The 15,241-nt window shown below is 36.7% G+C and overlaps 1 protein-coding gene across 1 annotated transcript; it reads right to left on the bottom strand.

The window, feature by feature from the left end:
• Positions 1 to 693: 693 nt before the first annotated feature.
• LOC145770798 (hormone-sensitive lipase-like) lies at positions 694 to 11,404 on the bottom strand. The gene is made up of 11 exons (XM_082582530.1): positions 11,231 to 11,404; positions 9,575 to 9,807; positions 8,792 to 8,904; positions 8,515 to 8,635; positions 7,829 to 7,941; positions 7,145 to 7,330; positions 6,745 to 6,891; positions 5,975 to 6,119; positions 5,356 to 5,525; positions 3,316 to 3,921; positions 694 to 2,890 (listed from the first exon to the last, which is right to left on the bottom strand). Exons 1-11 carry the CDS (start codon positions 11,395 to 11,397, stop codon positions 2,690 to 2,692), a joined length of 2,202 nt encoding a protein of 733 aa, XP_082438656.1. The 5' UTR covers positions 11,398 to 11,404; the 3' UTR covers positions 694 to 2,689.
• Positions 11,405 to 15,241: the final 3,837 nt, after the last annotated feature.

Genomic DNA, 15,241 nt, shown 5'->3' on the forward strand with positions numbered 1-15,241 from the left:
ATGTTAAATCATATCGAACGCTCCCCTCTCTCAGTAAAAAATCCTGCGTACGCCACTGAACGTCCCTTAATACGTGCGGTTCACTGGATTGAGCAATACAAAATCTATCTAAATGAGTAAACTGGTTGAGCACTGCAAACTACTAAATTGTCGTCAATGCATGATGAATATGGTATAGGCCAGGGTTACTCTTAACAAAGGTTCAGTTTGACAAGTAGAATATTTTTAGCGGGCCAGTGAATAGATTATTTCACACGCAACCACGAAAGTTAAATTATCTATACCAAACCACTTTTTCAGGTAAAATGTAACTCGAATTGGATTTCTGAGAAAGTGTTGGGCAGTCTGGGAGTCGAAGCCACCAAGCAACTAAGATAATGACAGTAAAAACTGCTTCCTCCAAGTAGAAATTTGTTTCAAGAAGCCCTGAAACGTGGCAATGAGATTATTCTTTCAAAAGCTCAAGGTCCACCATCAACACCCAGAAGGTCCGGATTTGGACCACAGTCCGCCAGTTGAGTAGCCCTGGTATAGGCTAACAAGGCTAATCTTACACAATATGACTTACTGGTTATTATTGGCAAATGGGTGTTTTCAATTGAAAATTCAAATGCGCTCCCCATCCCCCTTGAGAAAATCCGGCGTACGCCAGTGTCCATCCCTGACTAATAACCATCACAAAGTGCATTTCATTCACGAAATTAATTGATTGACGTTGTAGATTAATTGAAACGACGCACACACAACTGAAGAATTTGCACTAAGGAACTTTCTACGACGACTGAACAAGTCAGTAAAAAGAAAAATCTTTTACTGCAGTGCAAGGAGACACGGAGCAAGATTAGTAGCATCAAAACTTTAGTGAAGGCTTTCTCATGTGAAATATGCCTTTAATCATTCTTACTTTCATAAAATCTATGTGAGGTTATATATATTCAAATCAGAAACTAACAAAAATACAGTACACCCATGAAACCTATTTACTAGGGAGGGTGTTTCATTTTTTCACGGTTTTTAAAATCAAAAATGCTTAGGGTTTAGGTCGGATTTTGGGCACATACAGCCGATTCAAAATATTCTTTCGATTGGACGACTTTTGGAGGGTGCGCAGCCCCCTCAAAATTGTGGGAAAATTTGCATTTGAAAAATTAAAGTGTGGAAAAATTTGCAGGAAGTAAGTTATCCGATATATCGGTAACGGCAGGAGATAAAAAGACGTGTAAGGTGTCAACTTGTGTGAAAATGGCCTACTTCCTATCTGCGCTTAATACATTTTATTACCCTCTCTGCAACTTCATATATTTTCATATTTTTGATGTTTTGTTTCCAGTTAAAAACAATCGCATTAAAAACAGCTTCACTATTAACAGGCATTTCCTTGAGAAAAGACTTTACTCGGATAACCCTTTCCACAGTTTTGTTCATTGCTCGATCATGCGTCTGAACTTAAAACACATACTGATTCATACTATTTACATTTCGACCATCGCAGTGAAGCTGCAGAAAATCGGAAGCAGAGATGTCATGATTACATTTTTTGTTCAGATGCCATCCTGCATTTTTAGTTCATAGGCTAATTAACAAAACCAGTTGTTAAAAATGTTATGCTATAGTTACTGGAAGCGTTTTGCTTCTGTAAAACTGGAAACAAAACATCAAACATATGAAAAAAACAGCTTTGTGCAATTAACTTTTTTCCGTTGCAGATAGTAGTGAAATGTATTGAGCGCAGATAGGAAGTTGGCTATTCCGTACAAATTCACACCTTGCACGTCTAACTATCTCCTTCCGTTACCGAGTTATTGCTATTTCCTGCAAATTTTTCCATGCTTTAATTTTTCAAATTTTGAGGGGGCTGCGCACCATCTAAAAGTGATCCGATCGAAAAAATCCTTTGAATCGGCTGTATGTGACCAAAATCCGATCTGATTAGACCCCAAGCATTTTTGCTTTCAAAATTCGTGAAAAAATGAAACATCCTAGTATTTACATTTTTTTAAAAGCGGCGTATGATTGCATTTCCTTTATGTATCATCTTGGTGATGAATATTAGTCTTTTAAAGAAAACACTGAAAAAGAGAACTATCACAGTGAAATAACACGTGTAAATTTAGATTATGCAACTGGTCAGTTACTTCTATCATGAATACTGCTGCATCAAACCACACGGATCAGCAATAATTCGATATCTTTCTCCGTGCAAAGAATAAAAATCATTTCAGCGTCTTACAGTGAGTGATTTTTTGGAAGAATTGCAGTAGCCGTTACCATAGCGTGCTGGACCACACTACGCAATTGAACATAAGTGAAGAAATTAAGAACATTACCTGGCACTCAACCCTAGTTTGGTTTGAAAAAACGAAGCACACTGAAAACTCCAACTTAAAGATTTGTTTCAAAATGTGGGCACAACAATCTCACCCTCTAGCAACGCTGTGTTCTACAAAATTGTAAGGCATGTGAAAGTCACATTAACCACACGAGATTAGTCTGCGGCATTCTACACGCAATAAAAATAATTAAGGCAACACAAACACTCAATTAATGGTAAGAAACATTCTTTCAGTCGACGATATTGTCTCAAAAGCGCGATCTTGAAAAGACATGGAAGGCACGCTCGAAAAGGCAATGATCAACATTACAACGATCAACTAATGTGCATATAATGCGTGAAGCAATAGAAAAGCAACTAAGGTTTTACTCTTCGTAGAGCTTTCTTGATAAGTTCAAGACACATTTTAGACGAGTCTCTCGCTTCTTTAGCGATTTGAAAGCTTATAAATCCATGAGGTAAACCACGAACGACGTGGAACTGATACGGCTTGTCAAGTTTCTGAAGACGCTTGGCTAGCATGACTGAATCGTCAAACAAGGGATCGAACTCACAACCCTGCACAGGAAGAAAACAATAATTACTTGATTTTCAAGGAAAATCAGTAAAATACCAAAAAACAAGTCGATTAAAAGTTAATCAATATCACTGTGACCTTGTGTTGGCAATTGAATTAAACTAAATTGGCAAAATAAGTTTGTATAATATGATATTTATATGATTACCACTTTTTACCAGTGATCGTGTGCCGAAAAACACAGGCAATATGATGTGTACATGACGCGTTGCGTGGTTGGTTATAAACCGGAAACCAGTGAAAGTTGTTAGTTGGATAATATTTTTATGCTTTTCTGAGTCGACAAAATCTACCAACACAATAATTCATGAAGATTTTTTCAGCCTACAGGAAAGTCAACGATGTAATAATTGAGGAAGTCACATCAATGGCTACAACATAAAAGCTCTCGTCAAAAATTACTTACCACAATATCAACATAAGGTAAGTGCTGGATTAAATCATCATGGGCTAAAGCCGGAGATATAAACGCGTTCTTCACCACAGGTGACTGATGCATGCGGAAGTTGTCGCCACAAAACTTGCTTTTGAGTGGTTGGAAGTTATGAGGTAAATTTAACTTGAAGTCCATGCCTGGCCTCCGGGTCTGTCCGTGTTTGTGTGAGGCTGCAACCTCGTCATTGCTGCTGGATGCAATAGATTGAGTGCTATCCCTGTCAGGACCAAGAGAGTTGTTGAGGTGATCTCGCTCAGGACTCGGAGCTTCGTTCTCGTTTATTTCGTCCGTGCTGACCATATCAAACTCGTCATCCCACCAAGTGCGATGTGGTTTTTCAGGCTTTTCGCTGCTGTTGCTGCCCCGCATTCGAGTGAAGCCTTCGCCCACGTCTTTGATGAAATTCGACAAGTATTTTATCTTGACTGGCTGTTTGGATGGAGACATAGGCCGATCGGTCTCAGACGCGTTCGGGTCGTCAGACGGCTCTCCACGCTTTACCCTCTCAGTTTTCACACCTGAATAAGCAGCCAAGCAACCAAACATAACACCCATCGGCAGCAGCGGATCCATAACCTGAGCATGGAAACGTAACGACTGAATTAATAAATAATAAAAAGTTTAGAAGCAGTCATTGATACATGGCTCCGGTGAGATTTACGCTACTTCAAGCTAGGACGATCTAAAAATCGATTTAAGAAACCCAATTGGGTAGTAAGGGCTTCTTGCGTATGCAATACTGTATGTATTGTGCAAATGTGTATGCTGTAAGTGTTCTGTACATTGTGTATGCTATTCCGGTGGGTAGATGCAAAACGGCATCCAGGCCGGATAGCGACTGTCAAAACAGCGACTGTCATAATGGCGACTGCATAATAGCGACGTAATGAAGTGAGCGACATTCCAAACAGCGATTGTATAAATGCCGACTGCATTAAAACAGCGACTGTTATGATAGCGACTTAACACTTTAAGTGCCATAAAAATGCCCCATCTGGCACCTATGTGGCATATTTTTGAATTTTATTTATTGTAGGCGCCAAATTTGAACACAACTAGTTTTCAATTTAGCTATAGCGAGAAGTTTTTGGATTTATATCATGCCAGTCAGCAGGTTTTGACTTGGAGGCCAAATTGGGTGGTTCTGTATGGCACCAGCTTGACAATGATTGCCTAGTCTAGTTGATCTGTGATAAAGTTTGTAAAGTATTTTTTATCATGTCAATTACCTTTTAGGGTAGTTTTAGTTTACAAGTTTACAGTTAGAATTAGTAGGCTAAGGTATTGGAAGTACAGATGCTCAGCTTCTTGGTCAAAAACGTCATGAGTCAGAATCGACCCTTTTGGTTTCAATCTTTTTCTAGACCCTTAATTTTATTGCAAGGCTTGACGACTTTCTGTTGTTTGGCTTGACTAGCCTATTTCTTTTTAAATCATGTGACTTCTATGGATAGTCCAAATAAAATGTTGTTTTAAAGTCCCTTTTGGTTTCAATCTTTCACTACGCAGTGTTTGCCTATTTGTGCGTGCATACGTGTGTAGAGAGGTGTGGGGGATGGAAGGTATGTGTGGAGGGGGTGAAAGAGTGCATGTGCGCGTAAGCCTTGGATTTAATAAAAGAAGTGAGGTCGCTGTTGTGGCAGTCGCTGTTTTTGATGAATCGCTGTCGTGTAGTCGCTCTATTGACAGTCGCTGTTTTAAATGAATCGCTGTCGTGTGGTCGCTCTATTGACAGTCGCTGTTCTGACAGTCGCTATTTGGAACCCGAGCCATGCAAAACGTATCATCATACAATATCCTCCCTCAAAAACGGAAGTGTAAACATTACGCACAACATCAAGTTAGCCAGTTAACTTAAAATAAAATCGCAACAAACTACAAAAAAACAGCAATTCGAAACAGTATTATATATACTACTGAAACGTGACTTTCAAACAATTGCTGCTGGGCTATTTAAACCGATATAAAGTCGTCTTCATGTTTGAGTGTAAACTTTAACAAGCGACAAACCGAGAGCAGTCTTGCGGGGGATGCCGAGTAACGAACGATGCAAGCCGGGTACATGGCAACGATGGAATCGGGCGCTTTAATTCCGTACACTCCAGCTCGAATAGCAACGGAAAGAATCAAGTTCCCACCAGCTGAATCACCAGCAAACACGATGTTCTCAGCAGTTGTTCCTAAAACAATATAATCCAGAGTTAAGCCTGATCAAACTTTAAAATGATGGTATGTAACTTTAGTTTTATTTTAATTAACAATCTTTTTTATTTTATTTTGATTTTTATTATTTTAATTATTTATTTTAATTAACAAGTATAGCAACCCGGACGGAAAATTAGCCATTTTTTACATTGATTCAACGTATTTGCAGTCTGGAAACTGCTTGTTCGCTTGTGGTGTAAATCAATGGCTCAACACCAGAATATCACTGTCACGGGGTCGTTTTTTGATCAATAAACTTCAACGTAATGTCATTCTGGTTTAAATTTGTAGGCTATCTCACTTGATAAATTATTAACGACATTCGAATTAGCATTGCTGTTACAAATAATACTGTCCATGCATTGGTTTTACATAACTTGACGTTGCATTGATCCAGTTTAAAGTTTGCAAGAGGCTTCGTTACCTAATTGGTCAGCATGTTTCAAAGCCCAGGCATAAGCGAAAAAACATTCTTCGAAGGCTTCTGGAAATGGTGCTTCAGGTGCCAGGCTGTAGTCGATGCTAAAAATTGGACAGTCCAGTTCTTTGGACCATTGCCGAAGTACCATCTGTATTACATGATCTCGTTAAAAGTGCTTCATGATTCTCACTTTAAAATCAACGACATACACTAGCGCATGCATGTAAGCCTACTTCGAACAAAACCAAAACTTTTAGCTTGTACCTGTACACAACTGAACGCAGTTGTATTAAAATCACTATAAGCCTGTGCATACCACTCACTGAACAATCGAAAAAGTGCAAAATAAAGAAATGTAGCTGAAATAAATATATTGTAAAGTTGGTACGCATTCCTTTTCAACATAGACCGGCAAAAGTACATGTAGATAGTTTACAACAATTCGTAGTTCAAAAGCATGATACGCTCTTCTGACGTAAAATAAGCTAAACTTTCACAAAGGTGTTTTAATGATAATCCGCTCCTATTCCGACATTCTTTCAATTACAAACGACGTTTTTCGTCAATCAGACACCTTGTGATAGTTGAGGTTTTTACAGCAAAAGAGCGCATGTTTTGAATTATATTCCTGGTAAAAAACCTCATTTAATTTTTATAATTAATTGCTGTTTACTAACAAGATATCGAGGACATCAAATCTAAACGCAAATGTATATTTAACAGTAAAAAAAATCATTCTACGCTTCAATTATGAAAATCGTTGTTTCTTTCACCTCATAAGATTTAGACGTCAGTGCGATGAATCCACCACCGTGGCAGAAAAATAAAAGGCTTTTAGACTTGGGTTTAGGTTTGGTGCGAAATCCAACTTTGGATGGGTCGAACCCAGCAACAGGTTCGCTTGGAGAAGTGACATCATCCTACAATGACGTTTCATATCAGCAATGGAAGATTGGAGACACTGTAGCCAGTGGTAACAAAAAAAAACTTACATCATGGCATAACGAAAAAACATAGTTCAATTTATCATTATATGAAAATATATTTCTCTCTTTCGGATGACTGAGACAATGCTAGATAATCTGAATGGCAAAGATATTGTTGGTAACAAAACTTAAATATATTTTCCACTTCAAGTACCACAAACTACATACAGTAAAACACAAGGCGAACCTGGCCTTCACGCAAGACAGACGATATCAGCCTGGCTTGGACGTGCTTTGGAGGACCTAGAGAGGATGTGAACGATATGCGGACTTCTTCAATCGGATTCTTAACAGTGTCAAGTGTGAATGAAGTAGGGGGAATTTTGAAAATACGATTGACTTTTGCAGTGGTGCCAACTACATTTGGTACGGCCTGCAATGAACGTGCTGTAAGATTAGGCACATGCTGATCACTTGAAAACATGCTTACTCAGCTACACATGCATTGTATCATCACCATAAGATGATGCACTGTACAGTTGCACAACAATGCACCGTATAACCAAATTACTTTGAAATTGAAAACTTTAGATGACCAGCCGGTTGTATAAAAACCTGCCATATTTTGTTATATTTTTATTGTAATTAAGCAGGCTAGGGTTAGGCTATATAGCCTAATTTTTCAACGATTTTCATTTTACCTGAACAGAACTCTAAATTTGCAATTCTAAACAAAAACAAACAATTACATAAAAAAATTAACAACAAGCATTGATTTGCAGCAAATCGAATAAAATTGGGAGCTCAAACTTGTCAGGATATATTATATAGTCATTGAAAATATGTCATTCAGATGGAATTATTTATGGGAATTCGAGCTAATAAAAACTAATGTTAACAAGAATAATAAACGTCACTCATTACACTCTACCTCCATTCCGTGCTCATGCAATGACCAAAACTTTTTAAAAAATTCCACATCGCCTCCATTATAAACTTTCTCCAACTGTTCACCACGCAGTTCGGATGACACCATGTATCGACCTGAATAGTAAACAAGCAAACTTTTTTTCTGCAACAACGACTTGAATCGGACTTGTGCATTAAATATGGCACAAGGCATCAGCATTGCCAGTGAAAATAAAATACTGTACAGTGTACATATTTGAATATGAGACAAAGCGTTGGGATGGTTGTTTGACGACGACAAATCCTCGAGGAAAAGACTGCTCAGTGGGTGCTCAATACTGTTCGCTGGGAATCATTTTCTAAAAGGGCGGATTTAAAGAATTGCCATAGTGAAAATACAATTTAGTTTTCTATGAATTTTGAAAGCTGGTTTAACTTGCATTACATGTGACAAGCTGTTTCTGACATTGTTTTAAACTTAAAAGTTTTGAAGTTAATGACTGCAGCTTCTCTTTCTTAAAACAGGATAATAATGCAATATATATATGTTAGAGTTTATCTTCGCCCCTAAAAATAAAAAAATTTGAAAGTGCAGTTTATACCGTATGTTCAAAAGAAAACAAAAATCGTACGGCAGAAACTGCAATTGATATTAAAAATATAAACATCTTGCCACGGGAAGAGAAGTTTTAAAATAGAAATGTCTACCTGAATTGATTGCTGACTTTACAATGCTCCATGTGCTTGTAGGCGTAGGACGATGTACATCATTATAAGAAGCGACAAACGTCGCTAAGGAATGCACCACTGGCTGGATGCTTGTACAATACTGAAACAAATTTTACATATATATATAATGAAATTAAAGTATGTCAACTAAGATATCCCAGGCTTACCATGAAGGAATTTTACTAAGTTAGAATGAAATCTTCTCACTGTATTTCAAGAAGTCTGTAATATGTCGTAAAATGTAAACGAACCTAACCTGAAATCCATGCAATGAGTCATAAAAACAGGCCTTAGCCATTATCTCACAATCATGCATCAATGGCTCAGAATCCTTCTCATCAATAAATAATTCTCCATTCGGTGTTAAATCTGTTAAAAAAAAGTTCATTAAATTTTAATACAGTGAAGTAAGAGATAAACCAAGAAGTTTTGGAAAGAGGTAGCTTGTGACAATCAAATCACGGTGACACCAAATGACTTGACATGATGCAGCATATAAAAAAATCACTAAAACATCATAGACAAGAAATAAGAATTTGAACCAAATTTTAAAGCTCCGACAAACTGATTTTTAAGGGCAAGTGGAACATGGGCTTTTTTGAAGAGATTACATAAATTTTTATGTTTGGTAATTAGGGAACTAACAAGAACTACTTTTAACATTTCACATTACTGTAAAATTTGTTATGTTCTGTTTTTTTTCGCTGAGACTTTTCGGTCATTTGTAAGAAATTACTTGAAAAAATTCAGTCATTTTTTCTGATGAAAATATTTCCTTTCAAGTAGTTGATATATACAAACCAAAATTTGCACTTCCTGACTAGCTATCATACAACGTCAAGTTTCGCTGAGTAAACATTGTTTTTGAATCAATATACTTGCTCCAAGTCACTGCCAACTAGCACATTAAATACTCTATTGCTTTAAGATTATGTTTTCAAAGTACAATTGAGAAAAATATAAGCGATGAACTAAAGTAAGAAATCTTAATTTATGTCTTGTTAAAGTCATTAGTCAACGCCAAAAAGTAAAAACTTACTGATCAAGATTTGAGCATAATATAACAAGCCTCGTAGTTGATGCAGAATATCAGAACATATTTTCAGTTTATCTAAATGTTCATTGCCACGAAAAAATGTTTTTGAACAATTGGTGGATATTTTTCGTAACACTTCAATAAGAGCCAGCAAAAGGCACTCAAGTACATTCAACAAACTTCTATAGCCATTTGCTTGCAATCCAGGAACAATGTCATATTTTGGAGCTTGAACCCTGCAAAAATATTAGTACCGGTACTGTAATTACTAATATGATCAAGTTTAACATCTTCAAGTTTATTACATTTATATACATAAACATAAAACTACGCAACAAATTAAGTATCAAACGTTTTCGACATCACAAGATGTCCTCTTCAGGAATAATATACATACATCTTAACTACATCTGAAAAAAATACAATGGTTAACTAAATCTATATATAAACAGAAAAAGACAAAAACTGCACAGTACTTCTGACTAGCTCAAACTCAACGATATAGGCTCCACGAGAATTAAAGGTAACTTTGCGAAAATGTGCGTGCGAAAGACGTGCGAAAAAACTAATTTTAAAATACAGAGAGCAAGAAAGACGAGCCACAAGCATACAATTGTCTGTTCAAAAGTGGATTGTGACGTTTTTTGTGCAAGGCCTCCAAGATCTTAGTTTGATATTTTCTATACAGAAAAGCGCAATTAAAGATCACATTTTCTCATGTACAGAATGCCAAAACAACGTTTCTGTCAAGCAGTTTGAGATCATGTCCAGAGGCAGGTCAGAGTACCAAACTAAGATCTTGGAAGCCTTGCACAAAAAACGTCACAATCCACTTTTGAACAGACAATTGTATGCTTGCGGCTCGTCTTTCTTGCTCTCTGTATTTTAAAATTAGTTTTTTCGCACCTTTCCCTTCTACCATATCATGTGATCTGTTTAACACCTTTTGATGCAGTTACCTTTAATTCTCGTGGAGCCTATATCATTGAGTTTGAGCTAGTCAGAAGTACTGTGCAGTTTTTGTCTTTTTCTGTTTATAGATTTAGTTAACCATTGTATTTTTTTCAGATGTAGTTAAGTTGTATGTATATTATTCCTGAAGAGGACATCTTGTGATGTCGAAAACGTTCGATACTTAATTTGTTGCGTAGTTTTATGCTTATATAAATGTAACAAACTTGAAGATGTTAAACTTGATCACGTTGCTCAGCTTCGTATGCCTATGGTTCAACAAGACAAACTCTCTACCGAAGCTGTAATTACTAATATATACTAGGGCAAGTAAAGTCAATAAAAGTCAAGTTTTGTTTAGTAATTTATTGCGGTGTAGTTTTAAGTAAGAGTTCTGGCCACAAACAGTAGATTTCAAAACCTTCATTTGATAGGTCAATAAAAAGTCAATTTTTTATCGTTTGGTCAATTTTAGGTCAATAAAGTCACACATCCAGTCCAAATGCTTTCTTCTGCATGCTGAGAAAAGCTGGTATGGTATTTTAACAATTTACTCTTGTTCAATAATCTCAATTTGTGTTTTGTTGAAATTAAAAACACTGCAAAAATATGACATTTCTCCACTCGCGTTTGTTGCAGTTTAGTTGCAGATATGCACAATTGCACATGGACCCTAACTAATTGGTAACAATACGATGTCATACTGACCCAATGGAATCTTTTGCAACAGGTTCAATGTGAAAAACATTTTCTTGTATTCTTTTCAAATGATGTAACATTGACTCGGAAGAAACATGATTGCAATTTTCTGTAAAGTGCTGAATGCATTCTTTTAATAAAGTGTTCAAAGTATCATATACTAAGCTGTTTGCCATTGCAACAGCTTAATCTGAAACAACAAAAGTAGTGAAGATAACAGCAAAACAAATTTTTTTATGGCACAAAATTTCCATTTTGTTGCTTCTGCCCTGCCCTGTTGAATAACAAAAAAAAGTGATGACAGCAAAAACAAATCCTTGTTAATTTTTTTCTTGTGGATTTTTTGAGAGAGCAAAAAAGAAAAGAAGTCAAAGCATTATGGAGAAAAAGAGCAAACAATCAGTACAAATGTAAGGAAAGAGCAGAATTAAGAAAGATAAACCACGAAAAACTAACTACTTTATTTGTTGTGAGAATGGTAAATTAGGTACCCTTCTCTATAAAACAAACAAAATTTTAAGTTGTTGTGTTTGTGTGTAGCGTTGCCAGATGGTGTTCTACGACAACAATTTTGAAAAAAAATGGTAATTTAAAACGGCTTGGTGCAGAAAAATTTTTCTTCTACAGAAGGCCTACACCAGTGGTTCCCAAACTGTGGTACGCGAAGGTCTTTCAGATGGTACGCGAGAAACTCACTGAAGTTGAGACGTGGACGTCCACGGTTGACAGCAGTTAAAGTAAAATAACTGAATACAAATTGCTCAAACTTTCAAATTACTCAATGTGCATTATTGTGTCATAATCAATGTTATTCGTAGGAGATTCAAGCGTTTATGACGCAACATTTAGGTCAGTAGTTTTTAAACTTTTTTCGTTGCGACGTTTTCGAAAATCTTTATTGGACTTGCGACTCACTCAGCGATAGGAATTTCAGTAATTTTTATTTATTTGTGTCTCTCTCTAGCCTTTATTTGTCGCGCGACGAAATGAATTTAGAATTGCGCTATGTGATTGTTAAACCAGAAGCATTTGCTACAGTTTCGCAATGATGAGTTCTCATGCACATGTCAGGGGATAACAATATCTGTGACCGCTTCATTGTGCAATTGAGTTTAGATACGAAGCGGAATCATTGTGTTACGCCCTTGAAAAATTAAAACTACGCACCAAGAGCGTGGCGACGCACACTTTGAGAACCTCTGACCTAGGTCGTTTAACAGAAAAGCCAAAACTTTTCACTTTTCAATGTTGCTACTGATAGTGGCACTAGTAGTGCAACCTATTTATTGGTATTCTACTATAATCTGACAGCTCAATAGCTTACTGTAATTATATTTAGTCTAATATTAAAATTTTTAGTCTTGAAGCGCTGTGCTAAAATTTGTTAAACTTTCTTGCCTTTTATTGTACATTTTTGAGATTTTCTGGTTGTAGCGTCGTTGCACTGTATGAAACTGCTAAATGGTACATGAATAGAAAAAGTTTGGGAACCACTGGCCTACACCATCACAGACTTGGTGTAATTTTGAAAATATTTGCTAATTTTGTTGTCATGAAGTATTGTTATTGTTGTGTTGCATTTATAAAACTGTTTGTCTGTAATCCTAATCCGTAATCCTTTTCCATAATCTTTGCTGACATATTGCCTGGCTGCTTTGAGTCTTGCTTGTCTGCTGAGTTCTGAGGGTTTTTATTGCTGAACTACGTTCATAGGCTAATTGTATATGCTACATCATGAAGAGTTCGTCCCGATAGCTCAGTTGGTTAACGTGTGACTTCGTGAACGAAGAAGCTTCAAGATCAATAACGGGACTGGTTCGACTGTCAGGGTGTGCGCTTGAGCAACGCATTCTTAGGACTGCTCTCCCTTCAGCGTCACCTAATGGATAAAATAATTACCGCACAATAACAATTCAACAATCGCTAACTTAACCCTGTCAATCTCGGTAACCGACCCTGCGCCAAGAGCCTCTACAAGTACGGTATGCAAAACTATCAGGAATAAACTTTCCTGGCTTTGTCAGTCCGAGGATAAAGATTCAAAACCAACCAACCCATAGGCCTTAGGATTCTATAAAAACCAATCCATTAATCGTAAAGTTTGTAGGGACCCGAATGAATTTCCATTGTTTTTAGCTCTCTACAAACGTAATTCTTACATAACATTTACGTTTCTTAAAAACTCACTGAACCCAAAAGTGAGAATAAATCTAGGCTAGTTGCGTTTCTTAAGAAAACTCACTTGTTGTGCACCGAGATAATATTGATGGATCATTTTTTACTCAAATAACCTTTTACCGGCAGCTTTCCTCAAGTGAGTCTGTTAAAATGGCCATTTATTGCTTATTCAGTATAGCCTATCCGCGATTCACCTCTGCAATGGAATCTCACTAGCAGGAGTTCAACCTAGTTCGTAAACATTGTTGGAATTTGCCAATTTTAAATTACGAAACTGTTTCTTTTTTATTTTTCTGAAAGTGCTTTATATACCTCTGCACAAAACAATTTTGACTCATAATATAAGATTTACTCATAAAATTCAATTTTAACAGAGACTCTTAATATTACTGGAAATTAACTGAGACTCATAGTATAAGACTCAGACAGAGACTCACAATCTTAACAGAGACTCATAATATTACAGAGACTCATAATATTACTGAAAATTAACAGAGAACTCGAACTCACGAATAAAAGAACTTGAGACTCATTGTGTTATCTCTACGCCACCGAAGCTTTGTTACGCCAGCAGCGGTTCTGCTGTTATCAGGGGTTATAAACATTTAATATAAATAAAACCTCGAACCCTGCAAGTTCTTAATGCAAAAAGTTAAGGTCCTAGACATGACTTTTTGGCTCTTGCACACTCTCTTGTAGCCTACTGTTTTTATTGGAAGAACAATTGCATGTTGATTTGTTAAAAAACTACTTTTATTTTAACCTTCTAGCTTCTCCACCTAACTATCATAATGTATATATTGGCTGTGTTTTACATTAAAGGCATACTAAAGGAAAATTTCAAACCGGAATTAAGCATTAAAATGAGTAAACTGAACATTCAAGAATACATTTCAAAAACAATTACCCAAAAAAATTTGTTTTTAATGGCGCTGGCAAGGCCCAAAGTCCAGTGTTTCATTTATTTTCATTTTTTTCAAAATGACCAAAACGTGCAAACACAGCTCAAGAATACGTCATAAAGTCCAGCAATAACAAAAACCACGTTACCAATCTGATGTTTTGAGCAAACTGTCTGCTGTTTTGATGTCAAAATGTGCTGTTTTGATGTAAATACATACATAGCCTACAGTCAAATCGCCCGCAGTAACAATTATTGCGTGATCGGTTGATTGCTAGACTTTATGACGTAGACTTTATGACGTTCTTTACAGTCGCACGCTTCGTTGCTCAGGCCAATCTCATTTTGAAAGCTCTGACAAAAGCACGCGCACAATGGTGGTCAGACCGCAATGGGGCAAAATTTTATTGAAAATCGTTTTATGGTAGCATGTTAAACACAAAGAACGTGGAAAATCGCCAAGTCAGGTTTTTCCTTTAATACCCCTTTAACTGTGTGATTTTTGTTCTTTGCTATGTAAATTTTGTTATTCCCAATACTTTTTCTAACACTTCTCTATTTTTATGAGAAAATTTAGGGCGTTGGTGTAATTCTAGGTAAGATGGTCAATCTATAAGTATGCGAAACTGCAAAAATTAGGCTTTGCATGAAGCTTTCCCAGTCCGAGGTTAAAGATTCAATTTCAATCAATCATGGTGTCGTGAGCAAACTGGAGTCTGACAACACTGTTTATGTGTGGTGGTCGACTGTGAGTGTGATATTCACTTGCCTTGCCCGGATGCAACCTAGTTCGTACCCTGAACTGAGGGTACGAACTGTTCAGGGTACGAACTAGGTTGCACCTTTTGCCCTAATGCCCTTGTTCAGTCGGACTTGGTCAGTCCTTTTGTAGCCATAGGGCCTACACTACCATCGTCTTTCTAGCAGGATAGTTTGTTTGT

Source organism: Aplidium turbinatum, chromosome 1, assembly GCF_918807975.1.
Source record: "Aplidium turbinatum chromosome 1, kaAplTurb1.1, whole genome shotgun sequence".
Lineage (NCBI taxonomy): Eukaryota > Metazoa > Chordata > Ascidiacea > Aplousobranchia > Polyclinidae > Aplidium > Aplidium turbinatum.